Raw genomic sequence first — 24608 nt, 5'->3', positions numbered from 1 at the left:
TCCCACAGCTCACTGACACTGACCTCCGGCTAAGCCGAGTGGTCTAGATATGTACTCACCGCGGCATCCCATCAAGAACTCTCCTTCCACACAACCTCACCTGTTGCTGCAACTCTATGCCAGGATCGCAGGAACCGCGTCCCAGGATTGCTCTGCCACCCAAACTTCATGACACTCCACCTGGTACAGATGTTCTGGGGTCTAATACAGTCCCTGATAGGCCAGAATTATATCAGTATTTCCCTTCCTTGATGGGAGCTCAAATTAATGCCCCATCTTGGTATGGCTCTATTAATGCCACTCCAAATATACATATTTCACTGCTCAGCGAATAGAGTGAAGAGCTTTTTTAAGTTGTTGAGGCATGTGTGACACACGTCACCCTCCCCTCCCACCCAAGTCCGTGTCAAAATACTGTGATTTTACAATGCTTACTGATCTATTTCATGCTTTTGACAAATTGTTCCTAATGGAAAAGAAAGTTGTTTGTCCTGTTACCAGTATGCCACTAGTTTATGGGAGGACAAATCTTCAAAAGATGCACTTTTATGTTTTGTTCAATGTTTTTTTCATATATTTGTGGCATTGGTATTGAAATATGTGTTCTTCTAGTCAATGATTGTCAAGCAGTAGAAAATAACCTATGCTTATCGTGCCACAGACTAAATAGGAAGAATGCCTCCTGCAGTACAGAAAAGACCCTGAATTTGTTTGCAATGTGTTGCAGGGGCTGTGTTGTGTTTCTGTCGAGGACATTGCTGGTTAGTTTATTGTCAAACAGAAAGGAACTACCCTGCAGTAGTCTGCCCTCTTCCACAGGGCACGTTATTAGTAAAATGTAGAAAATATATAATTTTACATCTCAACAAACATGAGATAATCATTGGTAATTGCTTAGAGGTAATTTTAGGTTGAGTGTACTAGGCAGCGCGTACTCCGTCTGACAGTCATATTATGGCTTACCAAGAACGTAGTGTTTATTGAAGTCCTCCAATTGGCTGGCTTTCCTTGTTACTTTTATCTGGCTGCTTCTTATGTCACACCTTTTCAATCTTGAGTTTGTAAAGAGGCAATACTCTATGGTCTGGACAATCTCTTTGATTTACTAGTATTGCTACTTCCGCTGCTTGCTTTTTAACCACTACTTTTTTCTTTTATATGAAGCACTTTATTAGAGCTGTATCCCTTGTGTATATCTCTTCCTCTGCACTCCGTGTTGCTTTTGGTTGCCCACCTGCTTTTTCCATCCCATCACTCTTGCACTTGCTCGGTTGCTTCTCCCCATTGCTGCCCCCATCTGCACCCCTGTGATGTCTTACCCCCACCCCCTGTTGCTGTCACTCCTACCTTCCTGTTCCTTTTGTGTCCCCTCTTGTGGTGTTCAATACCCCCTCCCCCACTCTCCTCTGTGTTGCTTCACCATTCACCCATTGTCCAACTCAGATCAGTAACTAAAAGGAAAAAAGAAATGCCTGCATCATTGTTGTTTAACTTTAGTCACGCTGCACAGCACAACCTAAAACCCAAGGTCATAACCAGTAGATCACAAAGGAGAGACCTATTGACTTTGCCAGTCCTTGTTAAAATTAATAAGCAGTTTATCGGCCCCCACCCCAGTAAGACTTTATTCACTGCCTTTTTATACAGTTGAGGACACTAAATTCGAAACATTTTATTACCCAATGTACCAAAGCATGGGATCTTTATACTGTTTAACAAACCTATAGAAAAATCTAAAACATAAGTTTTACAGTGTAATTACAATTACCTGTTCTTTATAGCATACAGTCTGCCTCTTTAAGACTCTCACCCAGAGAGTTGCCATAATTCTGTTAATCGGCTCAGCCATCAGTTCTGTCCTTTATTCTGTTTGACATAAATGGTTCTCATAATGCACAGAAGCTTGTTTCTAGGCTTTCTTTTTACCTCCCCCTTTTCCCATGAATGTTTTTCTTTTTACCAAAAGTTTGAGTTTAATTTTAGACTTATCTATGTGCTTTACCAGTAGGGGTTTATCTTTTCATCCTTTTTATACAGTGGTTACAGTTTTGACAGGTGAATATTAGGAATTGTTTATATTTCCTATCTGCTCCACGCCTCCTTATTTTTTTAATCGTAAGAGAATGTTTCTTTGCTATCCCTTTCGGTCTTTTAATGACCACAACATGGTGCAACACCCAACTGAATATTCAGGCGCAGAGGGGTAAGGTTTTCTGCCATAAATTTTGCCTGCTCAAGAAGGAGCCAGGGAATGTACAATGGCCTTTGGCTGTCTTTCAGCTGGGAAGGAATAGTTGACTCAAGATCCAGCAGACACCTCAGTGTGCCCTTTCTCTGCTTCATATCCAAATATATCTTGATATGACACTCCTTATCTAGGTATAGCCTTTCTGGTTATGCTCTACCTCTGACTCACATCGGAATATGTCCCCAAAGTGAGCTAATGCCTTCACCAGTTTTAACCACTTGAAGAATTCTCAACTTCTCATGTATCTCTATGTAGCAAATGTGCCTTTTCTGCATGGTCATCCCTATTTTTGCTGGATTTTGTACACTGCCCTTTTACCTCTGCTAAACTAGAGTAAAGTACCTGTGCTCCCCTTTAAGCGTGGTTAAATTGGCGTACCCCTGACGGACCTATTTAACTTGCCTTTTGCATTTGGTATAGAAAAGGCACCCAGTGTCTAGAAGTTAAACCTTTTTGATGGGCAGGAAGTCCTCTGTTTAAACATTATTAGAACATTGGAATGTTGGGAGCTCCATTGAAAACAATGGAGTCCTCTGGGCTTATAATGGCTGGTATAAGCCTGGAGCTCCAACATTCCAATGTTTCTTTGTTCACAGCTCTGGCTGTGAACAAAGGCTTCAGGGAACCTGAGGGGATTCCAATCCCCTCACGCTCCCAAAAGGCTTTGTTTTTTTTGTTAGAACATTCTGTCCTCTAGTGACAGAATGTTCTAATAGCCTTATAGCCCTTTGTAGATGGGCTATACCTCTATTAAAGTCCCTCTCCCTTGTTAAAGGCCCTCGCCTTCGGCTCGGGGCTTTAACGCTGGAGAGGGCCTTTAATAGCCGGTATAGCCCTCTATTGCGGGCTATAAGGCTATAATAAATCACCGCTAAGAAATCATTCTTGCACACATGGTAGGGTGTCTTTTATTTAAAAGTGGAACACATGCGAAATTGAAGTTGGCCTGTTCCTCCAGTGATCAGCTACTTTCACTGGCAGAGCTGGAGCTGAATCCTAGAAAATCTCAGTCTTATTGTTAATAAATATTTAGGAAAAGAACCTTTTAGAAAGGTACAATTTACCTGCCTGAACCGCCAGTATACAAATTAGTATTAGCTTGCTGACAGCTGGCTGCCAGGGCTTGACCATAATGAGACATGAAAACTGCTCCCAGAGGAGAAACAATGACCTTGGTGTGGGAGGTGATTTTCTTTCTCTTGCAGGAAGCCAAGTTAGGTTAGACCCAGGAACATCATTAACAGGCTTACTCTTTTACAAGTAATTGTCAGGTGCGAAGTGGGGAAGATAAACCTTTAGTTGTGTACTTGGGTCCCGGTATTTCGTGACCATAGACTATCATTGGTGGTTGATGTTTTGTATGCTATTTCCACTCAAAACATTTACAAAAACTCATATTCCTGGTTCAATTTATTGAATGTTATAGTTGTCTTGGCGTAACTTTGCTTAGTAAATTGTACTCAATTTTTTTCAAGTTCATTTTGGAATTTGTTTTGTTTGATGTTTTGACTTTATTACTGTTTTGGTTTTGCGTAAATACTTTGCTCATTACCAAAGTTAAGGTTGTCTGCACTGTCACAGCTTCCAGAGGATTAGGCTCAGGCTAATTTATTTATTTTTAAAAATTTTTTAAATCTTTATTATATAAAAGCACACAGCTATTCAGCCTAACATCCCGGAGGCAAGGCAGCATGGTATCAGGAGGACGAAAGTGCGAAACAAATTACAGCAGGACATTGCAGGTTGTTTTTATTATTTTATAAAGATAACCAAACCAGGAAAGAAACGCCAAAGGGCGCATTAGAAAGGCAATGGAGTAAAAGAGACGTGTATGAGTCAGTCAGAGGCATCGGAGGTCAGGTAGAAGTCCAGAAAAGAACGGATAGTAGGATGTAGGGGGGGGGGGGGGGGGAAGGAAAGCAGGAGAATTACAGTAAGTATGAAACAACTGGTGTCAATGGTCATGGTGACAGGTGTTCCTCGCGGGGAATAGTCTCCGGTGGTAAGCACAAATCGCCCCTGTAAGCATTCCAGGCCCCCCACACCTTGTTCCACGTTTGAGGCCTCCCCCTGGCAGCGTACACCGTCTTTTCCCGTAGCATACACCAATCCATATTGGCTTTCCATTGCACCACCAGGGGGGCCGTGGTAGAACCCCATTTCTGCGCTATATCTTGCTTAGCAATCATGTTACCTAGTGTAGCCCAACGGGTCTGCGCCGTGTTATAATCATTCGGCTCCCAAATGTTGAGGAGGCACCTCCGCGCCTCTGCCGCCAACTCAACTCCAGTCACTTCCCTCATTACACGATGTATTCTCTCCCAGTAAGGGGCAATGACAGGGCACTCCCACAGAATATGCATGAAGGTAGCAAGGGCTCCACAGCCACGACGACAAAAGCCGTCAGGCGAGAAGCCCATGTGCACAAGCCGGGGGCCGGTGACATACACCCGGTGAAGGATCTTGAATTGCACTAGACGTAGGCGCGAGGAAATGGCGACCTCCTTAGGGGAAGACACAGCACTCTGCCAGTCCTCGTCGTCCAGTTCCAGGCCGTCAGCTACCCATTGTTCTCGCAAGCGCAGGAGGAGGTCAATTCTAACATAGTGCCATTTCTTTGTCCTACAAGAAATTGATCAATCAGGCATATGGCCGTCCAAAATCCTGTCCTCCAAGGGGGAGCTTTCAGGGATTTCGCCCTCCGCCTGCCTAGCGGCGTTTAACGCGTGTCTCAGTTGGGCGTACCGGAAAAACTCCGATCCGCCCAAGTGATACTCGGCCTGTAGTTGGGAGAAGGTCTTGACCTCTCCTTTGGCAACCATGTCCTCCACCCTGGAGATACCTATAAGGTCCCATTTATCAAAACCCTTGGTGTGCCAGAGCTTGCCCAGGATATCAGAATCATACAAAGGTGTGAATCTCGTCAGTCTGCCCTGCCAGCCCTGTATCTTAGTAATCGTCCGCCACGTATGAACCGCTGCCTTGGTCGGGCCCGTGAGACGCTGATCAAAGGACCTGGAATACAGGGCGCGGTAGTAATTGCCTCCACGCAGAAGCCATCTGTCCATAGCGTAGCCCGGACTTTCCGCGGGGCCGTAAAGGCCATGGTTGATGGCAACGAGTTGAGAGGACCAGTAATACCGCCGCACGTCCGGCAAAGCGATGCCCCCGTCGTACCATGGCAATGTGAGCTTCTGGATGGCGACACGCGGACGACCCTCCCAGAGCAGGGCACGTTGCAGGCTCTCAACCTCTCTGAAGTAGCGAGCCGGGACCAAGTCTTGGGTATTTTGTAAGGCATACAGGAACCTAGGCAGGGACATCATTTTAAACAATGCCGCCCGGCCCAGGAGAGAAAGCGGAAGCTTGCGCCAGCTATCTACATCTCTCCGCAGTCGTTGGAGAGGAGGAAGGAGGTTGTGGTCATATCGCGCCTTCGGGCTACCCGATATGTAGATTCCCAGGTACTTAAAACCTTGCCCGGCCAGTTGTATATTGCAACCCCTAGGGAGGCGCGGCGTGTCCCCCTTCAGGATGTAAAGGGAGGACTTGGCCCAGTTAATGACCAGGCCCGAGTAGCGCCCAAACAGCCGGAGCACGTCACATGCTACAATAAGTGACTTACCGGGAGAGGTAAGATAAAGCAGGATGTCGTCTGCGTATAAGGAGACCCTGTCTTCAAAACCCGGGGCCCAAGTGATACCATGCAGGTCAGGGTGCGAGCGTAGCATGGCCGCAAGTGGCTCCAGGGCCAAGGCAAACAGGAGAGGTGACAGGGGGCAGCCCTGTCTAGTACCTCGATGAAGCGCGAAGGACGCTGACATGCGGCCGTTGACTGCGACAGCAGCCAATGGGCACGAATAAAGAAGTTTCACCCAGCCCAGGAAGCCCGGTCCAAACCCAAGCTTTTCCAACACAGCCCAAAGGTAACTCCACTCCAGGGAGTCAAAGGCCATCGTGGCATCAAGAGAAGCAAGTACCGCCGGCGCCTCCAGGGTATGAGCTCTGGCCATGACGCCATGCAGCCGTCGCAGGTTAAGGGCAGTGTTACGGCGGGGAATGAAGCCCGATTGATCCGGGTGCACCAAGTCACTAATGACTCCGATCAACCGATTTGCAAGCAATTTAGCTAGGATCTTGGGCTCCGCGTTGAGGAGAGAGATAGGACGGTAGGATCTACAAACGTCTCTCGGTTTTCCTTCCTTGTGAATAACCACAATAGTGGCCAGTCGTTGATCCAAGGGGAGGATACCCTCCTCTCGAGCCCGCAGGAACATAGTTCTCAGATGAGGAGAAACCACGTCCGGTCGAATCTTGTATAACTCGATCGGTATACCATTGGGGCCGTTCGCTTTACCCGACCGCAAGGCACGGATCGCCAAGGCAATCTCGTCCGCGGTTATATCCCGATCCATGTCGGCACGTTCCTCGTCAGAAAGACAGGGGAGGTCAATCGTCGAGAGGAACCCGGCCGAGTCAGCCTCCGAGCGGTCTGAGCTAGAAGTATAGACACCCCGGAAGTAGTCAGCAAAAGACTCGGCAATGGCACTTGGGTCCGTGACCGTCACTCCGTCCTCGCCCAAGATCTCCGGCACCACCCGACTAGCCATCTCACGCCTGTCCAACCAGGCCAGCAACTTTCCGGCCTTGTCCCCAACGTCATATATGCGGCCCTGCTGTTCCTTAGCCAGAACTAGGGCAGCATTCGTGGCGAGATCATGGTACTCAGATTGTTTAAGGGAGAGGTCGTGTAAAAGAGAAGGGTCGGGCTCAGGCCCCAAACGGGACTCGAGGTCCAGGACCTCTTCTTCAATATGCGCAAGGTCGGCATCACGAACTCGCCTAGCCTCCGCAATGAGAGCTAGGGCCTCACCCCGCAGCACAGTCTTGAACGCCTCCCACAATGTGACCGCCGAGCCAACCGAACCAACATTTTCGGAGAAATACAGGTCAATGGCCTTGGCTAGGAGTGCGCGCGTCTTGTGATTGCGAAAATACCAAGGATTCACCGCCACCGGACGGCTAGACAGGACGATGCCAAAGTCAAACGAGACCCACAACGGGGAGTGGTCAGAAATACCCCGTGCCAGAAAGCGGGCCTCAGACACGGCAGGTGAATGTGCCGCCAGGGTAAGAACGTAGTCTATACGGGACAGACTCCCGTGGGCACTCGAGAGGAAGGAAAATCGGCGGAGTGCGGGATGTAATAATCGCCAGCTGTCCACCAACCCCATGGAGTCGAGGAAGGCCGGCAGCCACATTTGGGAACTACGGAGGTCCCTCGGCGGTTGGCGGTCCAGGGAGCTGGAGCAGACTGAATTGAGATCACCCCCCAGGATCAATAGGCCCGAAGGCAGGGACAAGATGGCGCCACCAAGGTCCTGAAAGGTGCTGGATTGGAGGCCCGGGGGAACATAAACCGAAAGTAACGCTAAGGAACGCCCCTCCCATCTTCCCGCCACAGCGGCGTAGCGTCCCCTTTCATCAAGCACTGTGACGTCTATTTCAAGGGGAAGGGACGCACGCACCAGGATGCCCGCCCCCCGGGAACCCGAGGAGAACCCAGAGTGGGCAACCATTTTGTAGCCTTTACGGTTGAGGGCCTTGCAGGAGTTCCCTACCAAATGCGTCTCTTGCAGAAGCACAATATCGGGCATATGTCGCTTTATCAGTTGGATCACCACCCCTCTCTTAACTCGGTCACCCAACCCATTAACATTCCAACTGATCACTTTTAAATTTCTACCCCCCCATCGTCCAGCAACCCGCTCCTCCCGACCCCAGCCAACTCAGTCATCAAGTAAACAGTAATACACACAATCCATTGCCTGAAGAAAAAGGAAGAAAAAGAACGAACAAACAAATAAACTTGCATAGTTGCACCCCCCACCCTGCACCCCTGCATATGACTAAAAAGCCCCCCCAACCAGCAGTGTGCCTGTCGCCCCATAACTACTTTACAAGAAGAGACCCAGAGGAGTAAGAAATCTCCGCGAACGCCCCCCGCCACCCTCCATGTACTAACAGGAAAGTCAACAGGGTCAAATAAAACAATACCCGAAAGTCACATGAGGCAGAAATACCAAGCGATGGTTCTCCCACTATAGAGCCAAGTCTCATAGGTCCGGGCCACCAGCAGCACCGCCATCGTGTTCATCCTGAGCGTCTCGGCGCGGCGACAAAGTGTCCAGCCAGTCACTCACATTCTCGGCAAAGTCAAAGAAGAGGGCACGGCCCTCGTGTTCGATCCGGAGCTTGGCAGGGAACATCATGGAGTATTTGTATCCCAAGTCCCGTAGTCTCCGTTTCACCCCGGCGTAGCTCTGGCGCTGTCGCTGTACTGTCCTGGTAAAGTCCGGATAGAAATGGATGTCGGCGTTCTGATATTTAAGCGGTCCATGTCGTCTGGAAGCCTGCAGGACCGCGTCCCTGTCTCGGAAATTGAGCAAACGAGCCACGATGGGTCTAGGCGCCACGCCCGACTTCGGCGGGCCACCCGGCACTCGGTGAGCTCGCTCCACCGAGAAAAAGTTGCTAAGGCCAGGCGGTGCCAGATGGGTCTTTATCAGTTCTTCAACGAGGAGGTCCGTAGCCGCCGCCTCTGAACCCTCCGGGACACCGACAATGCGGACGTTCTGCCGCCTGGCACGACTCTCAAAGTCCTCCAGCCGCCTTGAGAATTGTTCCGCGGTCCTCTGCAGGTTCCGGACCTCTGTTTGTAGGTCCGAGACATCGGCCGTAAGGCTGGAGGTCTTAATGTCCAGATTTTTGACTCGATCATTAGTCTTGCCCAAGTCGGCTCTAATGAGAGTCAGGTCAACGGCCATAGTGTCCACTTTATGTGTAAGGACCTCATGTTGTTGCTGCATATCCGCCCGGAAACTAGTAATGGCTCCCATGATGTCGCCCAGGGTAGGCTCAGAGCCTTCCGGCGAGCCCGAGGGCAGGAGGTTCTTGGCAGAGGGTCCGGTAACAGGTGGAGTCTTCGGCTGGGTATAGCGCTCAATCCTGTTCTGTTGCGACTGTGCTTTGCCGCGGACGCCTTTGCTCGATGTCTTGTCGGGGTCCCCTCTGCCCGCTATGTTAGGTCCGAAGAGAACAAAGGGTATGCCAGGCAAACCCGAGCCTAGTGAGCAGGAGAGCTTGTCCGGGCCGGACAGTAAGAGGCCGTCTCAGGAACGCACTGCGGCCACTAGTATCCCACCGGTGGAGACCACAAGCAGGCACTCCGCAGGACGGTCGTGCGTAGCGACGGAGTCCGGAGAGACAATGGCACTGAGCTGGCACGGAGTCCCACTCGACGTAGCTCAGCGTAGGAAGCACCGATTCGTGATCTGAAAACGGTTCTCGCCTCAGTAGACCATCAGCAACAAAAATCCACCCTCGTGGATCAGGATTTCAGACAGGATAGCTGCGGAGGATCGGGAGGTCCGCGGAGCTCCGAGCTTACGCGGCCATCTTGGTTGCCCGCGAAGCTCCTCCCCAGGCTCAGGCTAATTTAGTGGCTTTTGGGATTCACCTTGATGGGGAAATGTTATTATTATTGGAGGTGGATGACTACCCACCTCAAATAATAATCCACTTACTTATATTTTGGTTCTAACGCACTGTAAAAAGCCCATTTGTTTAAACCAGCCCATCTCAAACTTTCCTCACTTTTGACCTTGATATATTAATTAATGTCAGTTTTAGGGTCTGCAAAAATGTAATATTCTGTTGACGTCAACTTTTGTTCAGGCATTAATCATTTGTAGGTCACAGCCTACCAGGCAGCTAAAGACATCTTATGGGCATTCAGAAAGTTGACCTAGGAATGCATTCCACCTGTTGCTTACCACTGGCTTTGTAGTTTGTAACACACATTTGCTGGATTTATTTGTTTGGATTTATTTGTTTAGGCTCCCCAGCTCGTCCCTCCCGTTGCCCAAAACTCATTTACTGTATTTTTCCACAAACTCTCTTTCTGTTAGCAGTCCTTTACATCTTGTTCTTATCTTGTCACATTTGCTGTGCATTTAAAGATAGAGGTCAAATGTCAGGCTGTCTTTTCCAGGGAACTTGGTGTTTATTTTTCTTTCTCTAACTTCAAAGTGAGAGGGTGTATGTGACAATTATGCTGGCTTCTTGGAGCTGCTTGAAGAAGGATGTATTATGTTTTTTGTTCCTAGCACACAACAAAATCTAAATGCCTGGAAATAAACTGTGCTGACGATCAAATTAATACATTGGGTGATAACACTTACCTACAGTACTCTATTTGTGCACACTATACTTTATCAGTAAAATTATATGCGAGTACAAATGTAATGGTCATTTTAATTGAAGATATGTTGTGTGTAATGGCAGTACGCTGCCATACTTGGCCTACTGGTTACCCCACTCAACTCAACTCTATTTCATGCCACTGTGCTCTACTCAGCAGCACTACGTGTCACTGCCCTCTGTTCTGCACCACTCCACGCCTCCCTACTCTACATCACTCCACGCCAATGCACTCTGCCTCACACTACTCTTTGCCACTGCACTGTACTCTGTAGAACTGCTGTTTTACAGTGCACTGTATGATGATCCCCACTACTCTACTCTGCACCACTTCACTCTATTCTGAAACAATCTACTCCATGCCACTCTACTCTGCACCTCTCTACGCCGCAACACTCTATGCCAATGCACTGTAAACCACTTTACTAAAAACCAGTGGACTCCACGCCGTTCTACTCTGCACTACTGCACTCTACGACACTGCACTATATGCAATTGTACTCTCTCTGCACTCTACACAACTCTCTTCTACTCTGCACCACTGCTCTCTACGCCACTCTATTCCACGCGAGTGCACTCCACGCTACTACTCTATGCCACTGCACTCAACGCCACTCTGATTTACTCTGCACTCTACGACACTCTTCTCTATACCACTACACTCTAAGCCACTTCACACTACTCTAAAAAATCAGCTCTATGCCACTGCAATCTGTGCCACTCTATGCACTCTGCATCGTTTCACACCTTGCCACTCCATGTCATTCCACCACTGCACTCTACGCCATGTTACTCCAAAGAATACATTCTAAACCACTGCACTCTATGGCATTCTACTCTGCACCACTGCACTGTACGCCACTATACTTTAGTCTATGCCACTGTACTCTTCACCAATGCACTCTACGTCACTTTACTCTGCACTATTGTATGCCACTGCACTCTACACCAATACACTCTACACCACTCTCCTCTACTCTCCTCTACTCTACTCTCCTCTACTCTACTCTACACCACTGCAGTCTACAACACACTAATCTGCAGGACTGCACTCTCTGGCTCTAAACTCTCTGCCACTCTACTATACGCCACTCTGCGCCACTGCACTCTTCGCCACTACTCTATATCACTCTACCTTTCACCACTAAACTCTACGCCACTTCCCTCTATGCCTGATGCTGCAAGTGCAGGAGATGGAGGATGCTCAAGTATGCACTGGGTGTCACGTGATCGACGGAGGGTCCTTGCAGTATCTCCTCGGTCAACGGGTCAGTTGGGATGACTTTTGCTACAGAGGTCAGTGTCCCCCGAAGTCCTCCTTGAGCCAGTAGAATGCCAACTGCTGCTGAGCTACTGGTCTTCATCCACAACGGTCCCAGCAATATCCTTTGATGAAGGCCCGTGCCCTCTTTGGCAACCAATTGTAGTGTAGTTCCTATATTCCCAATAGGCTCTGCGCATTAGAATAATATATCCTATAGATGTGACGTGGGACTTAGTTCGACTAGGTCTCTATTGAATATATTAAACTTAATTGTGAGTGACAGCTAGCTCAGAGGTCACTAGAAACTTTCTCGAATAAACAAGAAGGGATTAGTTTCTGACAACCGCATAAACACCTTCCCCTCGGCTCAGAAGGCAGCCGGAGGCACCGACGGACAGAGCGGGGCCTCTTTAACCTGAGCGAGTGCCAGGCGAGGTGAGGCTATCTCCATACAACTTTATGGGAGAGAACTCTCTTTACCATGACCTAAGACTACCATATAGTATTTCACTAACGGTAGGTCTCTCTTTTTGCATGGTTCACTATAGTTCATTTACTTTTCACTGTTGCTGTAGTGTATTATTTACAGGTCCTGAAGAAAGCCGTGTCCGGCTGAAACATGTTGACCGTATAGTTCCATCAACTGATAGTAGTATTTGTTTGACACACTATCATCACTCTGTTTTTAATCTTGCCGTTATGATGACCGCTCCCAATAAAGTCTTCCTTTGGCATCATAACAGGCAATCTTAAACACCACTTTTTTCACCATTCTACACCCTTTGAGCACTGCAGCTTCCCTTCAGCATTACTACCTAATCCTGTTGACTTTCTCTCACTGGTGGATCTTGTACTAGTGTTTCTCACAGTACGCCTAGTGAGGCACCTAGTAAGATACCAGTTTACCAAAAAAAAACAGATGACGAGATTCTGCCAATGGGTGGGCTGATGGGTACCTTTCTCACATTTTTCTGTTTCTCTCCTTACACTGACCAGTCCTCCACACTACATTTGAGTGTGCAGATATTTGTAGCTTTTTCTAGACCCTTAGCATCCCTTGTGTGTTTTTTGTCAGTTAGATTGGGGGACAGGATGCGAGCAGGTCTTTAAATAATTTTCCCCTCAGACCCTCCTTTACATTTTGTTTTCTGTTCAACCGCATAAACATGACTTTGTTTCCTCAATATAAAAACTGATCTTCAGAGTTGTGGAAACAATAGATAGATATTTTACTCATTCATTCGTGCATGCTTCGTTTCACCACAGGTGCAGAGAAATGGAGAGACTGGCGTTTTCAATAAAAGTATTTATTGAACAGTCTTCTCATGCAGAAGAAATAAACTGCTACAATCGTAAGACTGGCTGTAAAGTATAATGCGTATAGCAGGAAGAGTATTATAAAATAATACTGTAAAAGCATGGTATGGTTTCTAAGCCATAGAATACATACATAAATAAATAAAGGCTAAAAGTACTCAACTGGTGCTTCTAAAATACGCCTACCCCGATGTACCTAACCTAAGTCTAGTACGAGGGAAGAAGTAAGTGTGGTGTAGCATAACTTTAGTATTCTTTTGCCAAGAATCTATCCAAGATTTCTCTTAGGGTCTAATCTGCTCCGTACTTTGGTTTAGAATGAAGGAGGTCTGGTATCTCTCTGTCTCAGGACTCGATTTCCCAACACCCTGCAAGGGGAGCTTGGAAACACTGGAGCTGGATTTCTCGGCAAGAGAAAAGACAGCGTCTCTCTCAGTGCGTCTGCTGGAGGGTCTGCTTCCTTCGGTACTTGCTGTAGCGAGATGCGTCGGGCAAGTAGCTAGTCGAACTGCTCTAAACCACCGTGTGTTTGCTGTGGCAAGTGTGGGTATATTTATACCTTGAAGGTGCCGAGTTTGACGTACAGTTGGACATAATGATGTCATCAAAGAGTCGTAGTTCTTTGAAAACTCCATGATATCTTGGACAAATCAATATTCAAGCAAGGGAAAGTCCCTAACTGCTGAAGCCGGGTTTTCCAAGAAATCGTTGTGGATTTTCGGAACTAGTGGAAGTAGCTGTGCCGTATTTGCACTGGATCGGTCATGTCTAAATATGGTTATGATTTCTATGCCTATATAAGGACAAGGTGATTTATACCTATATAAGGGCATGAATCGGGAAAATTACACTAGAGTCCTAAAATGCTATACAACACTCACTCCACTTTATTGTGTTCGACATTACTAAATTCAAGCACTAAAACATATTTAACGCATGTGTTTACAATCACACCCAAAACACATAAAAATGCATCTTGTAATGTCTAGTCAAAACCTGCTGCGGGCCCGTAGGAGCTTTTGGGCTCTGACCCATTAGCATTTAGCTTTCCCATCGTCACTCACTCCAAAATGGGGTTGTGATTGAAAGTAATACAGGCACACGCACACCTGCACAGGTCCTGGGACGGTTAATCCCGAGAGTTGACACCCCTCAGTTGAACCACACACACAACCACAAGCACAACCACACACACAACCACAAACACACAAACACACACACAAACACACCCAAACCTACACACACAACCACACACACACACAACCTCACTCACACAACCTCACACACACAACCTCACACACACAACCACACACAACCACACACACACACACAACCACACACACACACACACACACAACCACACACACATAACCACACACACACAACCACACACACAACCACACACACACAACCACACACACAACCACACACACACACACACACACACACACACACACAACCACAAACACACACAACCACACACACACACAACCACACACACAACCACACACACACCGTCAGTGCACACTTTCACCAGGCACAGACACCATCAGTCGTCAGTGACACTTACACCGGGCACAAACACCACCAGCCGCCAGTGCACGCTATCACAGGGCACAAACACCACCAGCCATCAGTGCACGCTTCCACCAGACACACACCACCTGACGTCAGTGCATGCATTCACCAGGCACACACAAACCACCAGCCATCAGTGCACACTACCACCAGGCACACACCACCAGACATCAATGCATGCATGCTTTCACCAGGCACACACGCACCACCAGCCGTCAGTGCACACTTTCACCAGGCACACACACACCACAATCCGTCAGTGCACAATTTCACCGGGCACAAACACCGACTGCCGTCAGTGCACGCTACCACCAGGCACACACCACCAGACGTCAGTGCACGCTTTCACCAGGCACATACACACCACCAGCCGTCAATCCACGCTTTCAACAAGCACACACACACCACCAGCCGTCAGAGCACGCTTTCACCGAGCACACACACCACCAGCCGTCAGTGCATGCTTTCACCAGGCACACACACCACAAGCCATCAGTTCACGCTTCCACAAGGCACACACCGCCAGCCGGCAGTGCACATTTCCACCAGGCACACACACCACCAGCCATCAGTGCACAATTTCTACAGGCACACACACCATCAGCCATTAATGCATACATCAATTGTTAACGCATCCGCAATTAACTATTGTAGCAATCGCAATATGGCACACTTTACTTTTAAACATAATTATCTAAAGCGCAGTATGCCACCATTGCTACAAAAATAAATGCACATTTTTTAGCCTACAATTTATAGACGTTTGTTGCAAACACACACACAACCACACACAACCACAGCCATACATACAACCACACACACACACACACACACAACCACACACACACAACCACACTGCCAGTGCACACTTTCACCAGGCACAAACACCACCAGCCGCCAGTGCATGCTTTTTTATGGGGCACAAACACCACCAGCCGTCAGTGCACGCTTCCACCAGACACACACCACCAGACGTCTGTCCATGCTTTCACCAGGCACACACACACCACCAGCCGTCAGTGCATGCTTTCACTAGGCACACACAACACCAGCCGTCGGTGCACGCTACCATCAGGGACACACCACCAGACATCTGTGCACTCTTTCACCAGGCACACACACACCACCAGCTGTCAGTGCACGCTTTCACCGGGCACAAACACCACAAGCCGTCGGTGCACGCTACCACCAGGCACATACCTCCAGAAGCCAGTGCACACTTTTACCAGGCACACACACACCACCAGCCGTCAGTGCACGCTTTTACCAGGCACACACACAACACCAGCCGTCCGTGCATGCTTTCACCAGGCACACACACACCACCCGCCATCGGTGCACGCTTTCACCAGGCACACACCACCAGCCATCAGTGCACGCTTTCACCAGGCACACACACCACAAGCCATCTGTTCACGAACCAAACAGGCACACACACCACCAGCCGGCAGTGCACATTTCCACCAGGCACACACACCACCAGCCATCAGTGCACAATTTCTACAGGCACACACACCACCAGCCATCAGAGCACACATCAATTGTTAACGCATTCACAATTAACTATTGTAGCAATCGCAGTATGACGCACATTACTTTTAAACATATTCATCTAAAGTGCAGCATGCCACCATTGCTACAAAAATATTTTTTTTGGCCTACAATTTATAGACGTTTGTTGCGATTGGTGTTGCAATATTTAGCTATGCCAATAGCTCAAACTTAATTAATGAGAGACCTATTGCATTGCAAATGCTTGTTAAACAAGCATTTGCAATGCAAAAGGTCTCGCATTTGAGACTTTGAGCTATTGGCACTGTGAATGTCAATAGTTTTAAATTCTCGCGAATGCGAGACCTATTTTTTTTTTTTTTTTTTTCCTTTAACATGTGCACTTTATTTGAATGTCTTCAATTAAGTGTACAGGTAAGCCCTCCCTCCCCACATAATGGCACCACATCTTACTGATGTCAGAAGAAAGTTTGTAAACCTTCAAACAGCAAATTGGGGATTGTCCATATGGACTAGAGGAACAAAATTGAAGATACGGACCAAGTGTTTTAAGGCGAAAGATACAAAAGACTTGTTGGGTAACATAACTTCACATACAAGCAATACTATCACCAATATATGATTCCCGTACACGCCCCATGGAACTGGGCAGCCTTCACAGAGGCAAGTAACGTCCTGTAACAATGCATTTGAACAATTTGGAATGACAAAGTACAATCAAGTCCTCCATGCATTGTAGAACATGGGAATGTTTGCTCCACAATACTGCCATCTTCCTTTGTTCCAGTTTTCAATCCTGAGTCAAGCGCCAAAAACAAAGTAAAAAGCCATGCCTCGTCTTGGTTCTTTTTGCGAAGTTACATTTGTCAAGCTGTATTGAGCTACAGTCATTTAGAAGCATTTACGGTGGACAATTGAAGGTCCAGATTCATCGTACTCCTGCTTGCTGATCCACATCTGCTGGAAGGTGGACAGGGAAGCCAGGATGGAGCCACCAATCCAGACAGAGTACTTGCGCTCAGGTGGGGCAATGATCTTAATTTTCATTGTGCTTGGTGCTAGAGCTGTGATTTCTTTCTGCATTCTGTCTGCAATGCCGGGGTACATGGTGGTACCACCAGACAACACTGTGTTGGCATACAAGTCTTTTCGGATATCAACATCACACTTCATGATAGAGTTGTAAGTGGTTTCATGAATACCACAAGATTCCATACCCAGGAAGGACGGCTGGAAGAGGGCCTCCGGGCACCTGAACCTCTCATTGCCAATGGTGATCACCTGAGCGTCGGGCAATTCATAACTCTTTTCCAGAGAGGATGAAGATGCAGCAGTTGCCATTTCCTGCTCAAAGTCCAGAGCAACATAGCAGAGCTTCTCCTTGATGTCACGCACAATTTCTCTTTCGGCTGTAGTTGTGAAGCTGTAGCCTCTCTCTGTCAGGATCTTCATGAGGTAATTGCAAATATTCTTGTTTCCAAGTGCCCCAGCCCGCGCTTGCACTTAATCGAGGCCAAACCCCTTTCTTTAGATGAGCTGCGTCTAAAAAAAGGGGTGTGGCCTATATTAAGTGCAAGTACGTCATGGGGAGCCTGGAAACAAGAATATTTGCAATTCACTAGGTCTCGCATTTGCTAGAGTTTAAGCTGTTGTCATTTACAATGCAAATAGGTCAAACTCTCCTAAATGCAAGACCTTCGGCATTGCAAAGAAGCGTCTGCCATTGTCCCTTCTGCTTGGAAAGTGAAAGCACGCATGGCGCGCTGAATGTAAGAAAAGCACGTCGTGCTGGAAGTAAGACAAAACTCACTAAAGAAAATGGTGCTTACATACTAAATAACCCAGATGGCCTAAGGGCCAGTCCTCATGGGAGGTTACAAATGAAGACAAGGCGGTACTAAGGAGGGTTTTACAAGCCGTTTACCAAATCAGAAGCCAGCATTTACTAAGGGCAAAGACACAAGCCAATGAAAAATGTGGGTGGACAGTGGATGGAGCTTCACGTGCATACTCTAATACAGCATGCCTCGCAGAGCAGCGCATGCGCTGCCCAGACTCAACCATAAAACATACAAGAGTTAAATACTTCAGTTCTTTAACTCTGTGCCCCACCCTGGCTCCTAAGGCAAAGTTGAGCACCAATCATTATCAGGCCCAGTTGTCTGTTGCTGAAGAGCCCTGACACATGCTCAATTAACTTTAAAAGGAAAATGCAACACTTATTTATAAGATTTAAAGATAAACCTAGCACTTATTTAAAAACTAACTTAAGGCTGCGAGCTATTCTGAAGGTCTCAGAGAGCTACCAGTAGCTTGCAATCCACTAGTTGGACACACTTAAACTAGTGTAACACATTTAACAGTACCAAACAACAGAATAACAAAGTCACACAGCACAGAAGAAAGCTGACACCAATTTATAAAAATAGATTTTTAAATGAATTTTTAGAATCCAAGATGAGCAAAATTGCACATTGGGTTCCAGAGATACATATTTTTAAAGACAACTTAAATCGCAGTACAACCCTAAACCAGCATTGGTAACCCTAAAGTTTGTAAACTTTTGAAAAGTTTAGCTTGGGCTACCAAATCAGACAGGGAGAGAAAGACTAAGGGGCCAATAGAGAGTATTTGGACCATTACCTGGCTGCCAAAGAGTTCTTCAGCCCATTTCTCAACTTTACAGCACATCACTATAGACTTCTATAGAGTGGTCCTGGCGACGTGGACCACAAAAGCCGGGGTCCTTTGAAGTCCTCTTTGAACCAGTAGAAGGCCAGTTGCTACTGGGTTACTGGTCTCTGTCTACAGTGGTCCCAGAGATATCCTTTGGTGGAGCCTGATGTCCCTCTTGGATGATCAATCTGGACTTAGATGCCACCGGCAGGCTCTGGTGCAACTTTTGGCTGTCGAGGATTGGTCTCTTAGGGTGCCCAGCGTCAGTCAGCAGCGATTCTATCAAAGTGGCTTATGCATTGCCGAATTGGGGTACTTCAGCTTTGTTGGTCCTGGTGCTGGTACCAGGTGGTCAGCTAACTGACCCTTGGAATCACTTATTTGGGGCTGAGTAGTGACTTTTCCCCAAGCCAGGGTCCACATGCATAGTCCTCTCTTCGCTAACCCAAGGTGCCACTGGTGCAGTCCAACAGACGATACACCCTCTTTTTACCATGTCCAGGGGCAGCATGGCAGTCCTCCTTTGGTCCTTTCTCCATTTCCGGCATGATCTGAGGTTCATGGTGCCAGGGGTGCCATAATTATGCTCAGAAAGTGCCCTGGGGGATGATGCAATCTCTGACTAATGGGATAACCGGTCCCCTCCTGTTTTTTGACTTCTTCCCGGCTATGCGCGGCATTTAGCAATCCCACTCTCAAAATGCCTGAACCTTCCTCGGATGTTAGGAGCTTGGGAGCCCATCCTAGAGGTGTGGCAACCTGTGGGCTACACGCCCATTGTTAAACCCCGTTGGGCACTTGTCTCCCGCCTCTCTCCCCGTCGCCAGCCTGTCTACCTAGACAAAGGACGCGCCACAGGAGTGTAATCGCCGTTGGCTCACCAAAGACAGCTTCCCCTTTGAGGCTCCCCTTTTGTGGTAACATCCTGAGTGGCTTCCTGCGAAAGGGAGGTGACCAGTTGTCCTGTGGTAGGCTGCTATTGATCGTAAGCCTGGGAGTTATTCACACTATTCCCGAGGAGGGTAGAAAGCTCTCTTGTGACCAGTGATATGTGCGACAACTGGGTCATAGAGTGGCAACCATCTAAAAGTTGCATTTTGTAAAAGTGACAGTAAATTCGACTTGGGCATCAAGTCTGGTTGAATGCTACGATTAATTTGATACCTTGAAGTACCTATTCTAATAGTTCCATTCAGACGTTAGTTGGGCTGAGTGGTCAGCCGGTAACTTTGTACTAGCCAATATGGCTACTAAACTTCCCACTGCATATGTCAGGATATATAAGAATAATACATATCCCACTTAATAATGTGAAGCTCCCTCCTTTAGGGCTCAAAAGGCCTTCCTTAGAGGAGCCTTACATATGTTGTAAGGGAAGTGAGGGCTTTACCCTTGGTTTAAATGGCAAAGTCGAAATAGTGGTCATAATACAGCCCTTCTAGCCTGCAGTGGCAGGCTGGTAGGAACTTTGTCACACACAGGGTGGTACAATCAATGCTGCAGCCCTGGGTGGAGACTCCTTACATGCCCTGAGTACCATATACTAGGGATTTATGAGAAAGTCAGTCTGTTCCAATTGGGGCTAGCCGATTCGATATACACTTTGCAATGGGTTAGAACACGGGCACCGAGGTCTGGCTAGCAGGCCTAAGTGCAGTCTGAGTTGATAAACCGTAAAAGTCCAAAAATATGGAGTTGAACATGCAAAAAGTCATTTAATTACACATTCCTTTACCTATTCCTCTTTTGTTTCACCAATAATTTTTCTGTCCTTTCCTTCTTACCTCTTTCATTCTCAAAGTACAAGCAGTAGGGGCTACCCATATGTGCACCATTGTACAAATGACTACTACCAGTCTTGGCTAACCCTGTAACAGTGGTTGTGATTGTATTCTTTATCAAATAAAATAAAAAAATAAAAAATTCCGCCTTAGAAATTCTGCCTTAGGGTAGAAAGCACATATGTTATCTTTTTAGAAATCTAATAACTCTGTGGTCCTTGCAGATCCAATGTGTGTTGTCCCCACATATACGTGTCCATGTTTCCAGTATACTCAGATGGCACCAAAGTAATGCAAGGGAGTGCTTGAACCAATTTGAGCCATTTGTAACCTTCTCTGTGTAGATTGTGTTGGTGTAAGCTTGTCTTTGCCATTGATCTGTGTCATCCATACGTAAATCTCACGTTTGGTAACACCCACATGGTAACCTGCAACTAATTTTACAGCGTAGTTAATTTATAGCAGAAAAAATGTCACTCCCTAAGATTTTTGCTACCTTAGAATATCTAAGTCTTACCTATTTGTAATTTTATTTTTAGGTTGTTTGTGTTCCTTTGTGGATCTTGATGTCCTTCTTGTGCCTGGTGGTGCTTTATTACATTGTCTGGTCAGTGCTTTTCCTGCGCTCTATGGATGTGATTGCTGAACAAAGGAGAACACACATAACAATGGCTATTAGCTGGATGGCAGTTGTGGTTCCTTTACTCACATTCGAAGTAAGTATTATTTTGCTAGGAAATTTAACGTTTTTTCCTTTAAAGAAAAATACAGTTGGTTGAACATTTTGCTCAACTGAAGTGTCATTGGCTCTCGGACATTATTTATTTCAGTTTTATTTGTAAGTGATACCTGTTTGTGTTCGTATTGCTATTTTTTGTTTAGTTTCAAGAGGTTGGACTTAACACAGTTTTTTTGTGTAAGCTGAACCTCACTCTTGATCAGCCACGGTCTGCATCACTTCACTAATTGTGCCCTCCAGATTCAGATTTCATTGCAGCATTCCTTGATTCAACACACTAGCAATTAGTCCGACCTTCTTACCCTACATGCACATAGTATACAATCTGTATGCTGCTGTAACGTGCTTGAGCTTGAAATGCATACCTTTATTTGTGGTAGTCCCCAACGATTCCCTCCATCCTCTCCCCCTCAACCCACTTCCTTGGCCTAAATACACGCAAGACTGCTGACTGTGCTCCATGTTTTGTTGCTTCACCAGCAAAACAGTATCGGAACTGGCCGGTGCCTCTTACCCATTTTCTAGCGAGTTACTCTGTGTTTGACAAGAAGTGATAGAGTCGGACCTCTGAACAAGAAGACTGCACATCTTAAGTTTTACTCAAAAGGGTAATTCATATTTTATCTTCTCCTTCTGGTAGGTTACAGTTTTACAGTGTGCAGCTCACTTTATTGGATGCTATTGCTATTGTGAGAACTTTTCTCTGAGGCCTGGGACAGTCCCACATTGCTAAACATTCGTGAGGGAAACTAGGAAACTAATGCACTCAGACTGAACAGATCCCAATTTTCCAAAGTTAGTTTGGAATAGCATTCAAGGAGGTGGCAATAGATGTAGAATTATGATACAGACTGACAGTAAACACATACAGTACATCTGTCTAACAAAAGCTATGTTTTATGAAAGAAGCACATCTGCATATGCAGAGAGAAAAAGTAAAGCAGTTCCAAAAAATCCGAATAAATCTCCAGAAAGCTCATATCTAATCTTCAGGACCTCCTCAATTTGCCCAAAAATGAGTTCTTAAAGCATTTTTAGTGCATTACATGTTCCCTTTAAATCTTAAATGGCACACCACGTCTCCCCCCAGTGCTGGAAATGACCATTTCTCTAGGGTTATCCCCAAACCTTTTGCTTTTTTCATTCTACTTTCTGGCCTTTTTGTTGGCTTTAGGACTCTAATCAGTGTTAAAGTGCATGTTCTCTCACCCCTAAAACACGTGAGAGAACATGCATGATTGGGTTACACCTTTTTGGCATATTTAATTTACTTTGAAGTCCCTTGGAAAGTGGTATCCCATATATACACAGGGCCTATTAATTAAATGATTATTGTGGGACTGCTGCGCAAATTGTGCCACCCTCCGAAGTAGCCTTCCAAACCTGTTCTTAGGCCTGCCACTGCAGTACCTGCATGTGCAGCTTATTGCAGGGCTCGTAAAATCACAAAAATGATACTAGACCTGCAGGTCTAGTTACTTAAATAATGTACTCGGCCTCATTATAATGCTCTTGACCCATAAACTGGTTTCAAAATATGTGATTTTGGGCAACTATTTTAACTCACTGAGACACCATTTTCTTCTTTATCATATATGAGAGCACCTTCAAATATGCAAGTTTAGCACGTCTGCTGTACAGAAAACGCTTTTGTTTGATTTAATAGACTAAACATTAGCTCCATATAGAATACAAATCTAGCCACATATAAGATACCCTTGACTGCAGACTTGCCTCTTAGTTCATAAAATGTATGGTCATCAGGGCTTGGCCAGGAATGTCTCTCACATCATGTTTAAAAACAATCACTTTTGATAAACACATACCTAAAGCATAAAGTAGCAGCCCCCTGGTATTTGCAATCAGCATATTTTTCATTGAAATGGCCACAGAATTTGTCACGGACGTGTGGTTTTTAAACTATATAGTGTACAATGGTTGGAAATAAAGTTTTTGCTAATATTTGTCATTTGCACATCGCCAATTAAAGTGTTCTGATTTGTTTTCCTTCAATTTAAATCTTTGTTTGCCTCACATTTCTAAATTACAAAAAAAGTTCTTTCATAATCTCTGATCTACTTGTACTATTAAGTTACAAGCTGAGAAAAACTCACATTTTACTGCATTTTGTTTCACAATTATTCTCAAATAGCTCACTTGACAAAGAGCATCAACTATAAAAAGAGAAAAAAAGTAAAAACTAATTTCCAGGAACACATGAGCAATAAACAGTAAAAAGACAAACTGACATTTGACGTCCATGAGCAGTTGGCAAATGTGTCCAGATAAAACAAGATTTAAAGGCGCTTTAATTGCTCATTCCATTTCTGAACAAACAGAACACCTGTTTCTTCCAGCTTAAGTTCACACCAGCAGGGTCGGGTAAGTGCTAAAAATAGCTTGACCTGCTAACATTTCTTGCAATTGGGAGAGGGCGAGTGGATTTTGCGAGGCCTGTACTGCCACATTGATTTGGCATTTAAAACTAGTTACTAATCCTTACATTTGTATATGTTGTGTCCTTCCCTCACACAAAGGGCTAATATACCCCTTACTGATGTCTGGAGCCATGACAGGGGAGAAGGGAATCTCCTTGAACTTTACAGACCTTGCTGGAAACTTCTCTCACCTTCTAGGAGCAGGGCACCATGGTTTTAAGTACAGGGGCTCCAACCCCATGTTTTTTACTTTACTATGGGGTCCTGAAGAGACTCAGCCACTAAAAGGATCCACGCAGTCCGGAGGGTCTTCCACGTTGCCACATGTGTGCTCTGTTGGCCTGCTTGAAGCTGATTGCTGTGTTTCCAGGAGGGGCTGCCACTTTGCTCCGGGCCCTGCTGTGTTGGCCTGCTGTTTGATACCTCTGCAGTGAGGTAGGAAGAATCCTGTCCTCTACTGCCCCCTGTTGTAGAAGACTCTGAGACATTAAAGTCTCCCTGGTGCTCAAGCTATGCACTGCCTGCAGGACAGACATCAACTGAGAGGCATCCTTAAACTCTTTACTGGGTTCCCCGACATGCTCTCACTATCTAGTGCTGGCTGAGTTGGCCTCCAACCACATCTGCTGACCTTCAGGAGGATGCTCAAGACCTGGCTGTTCTATCATTAGCACCCCCCCCCCCCCCAAGCGCCTTGAGACCCTCGCGGGTATATAGTGCGCTTTACAAATGACTGATTGATTGATTTATTGATTGAGGCGCGCTCAACGCTGCCGTTGAGAGGATATGGCAG

At 46.4% G+C, this 24608-nt stretch overlaps 2 protein-coding genes across 2 annotated transcripts in view; one reads left to right on the top strand and one right to left on the bottom strand.

Annotated features, from left to right (window-relative positions):
* Positions 1 to 24608, top strand: part of TMEM185A (transmembrane protein 185A) — a 117632-nt gene that overhangs the window by 46872 nt on the left and 46152 nt on the right. The window contains exon 5 of the mRNA XM_086918609.1: positions 21178 to 21354. Within this exon, the coding sequence (XP_086774735.1) occupies positions 21178 to 21354 (177 nt within the window). The remainder of the gene's footprint in view (positions 1 to 21177; positions 21355 to 24608) is intronic.
* LOC147718639 (actin, cytoplasmic 1-like) lies at positions 16728 to 17648 on the bottom strand. The gene has a single exon (XM_086918610.1). The coding sequence runs from the start codon at positions 17631 to 17633 to the stop codon at positions 17073 to 17075; it is 561 nt and encodes a 186-aa protein (XP_086774736.1). The 5' UTR covers positions 17634 to 17648; the 3' UTR covers positions 16728 to 17072.

This window comes from Lissotriton vulgaris, chromosome 4_1, assembly GCF_964263255.1.
Source record: "Lissotriton vulgaris chromosome 4_1, aLisVul1.2, whole genome shotgun sequence".
In the NCBI taxonomy this organism is placed as follows: domain Eukaryota; kingdom Metazoa; phylum Chordata; class Amphibia; order Caudata; family Salamandridae; genus Lissotriton; species Lissotriton vulgaris.
Note: the sequence above shows the minus strand (reverse complement) of the source record. Positions and strands in the feature narration are given on the sequence as shown.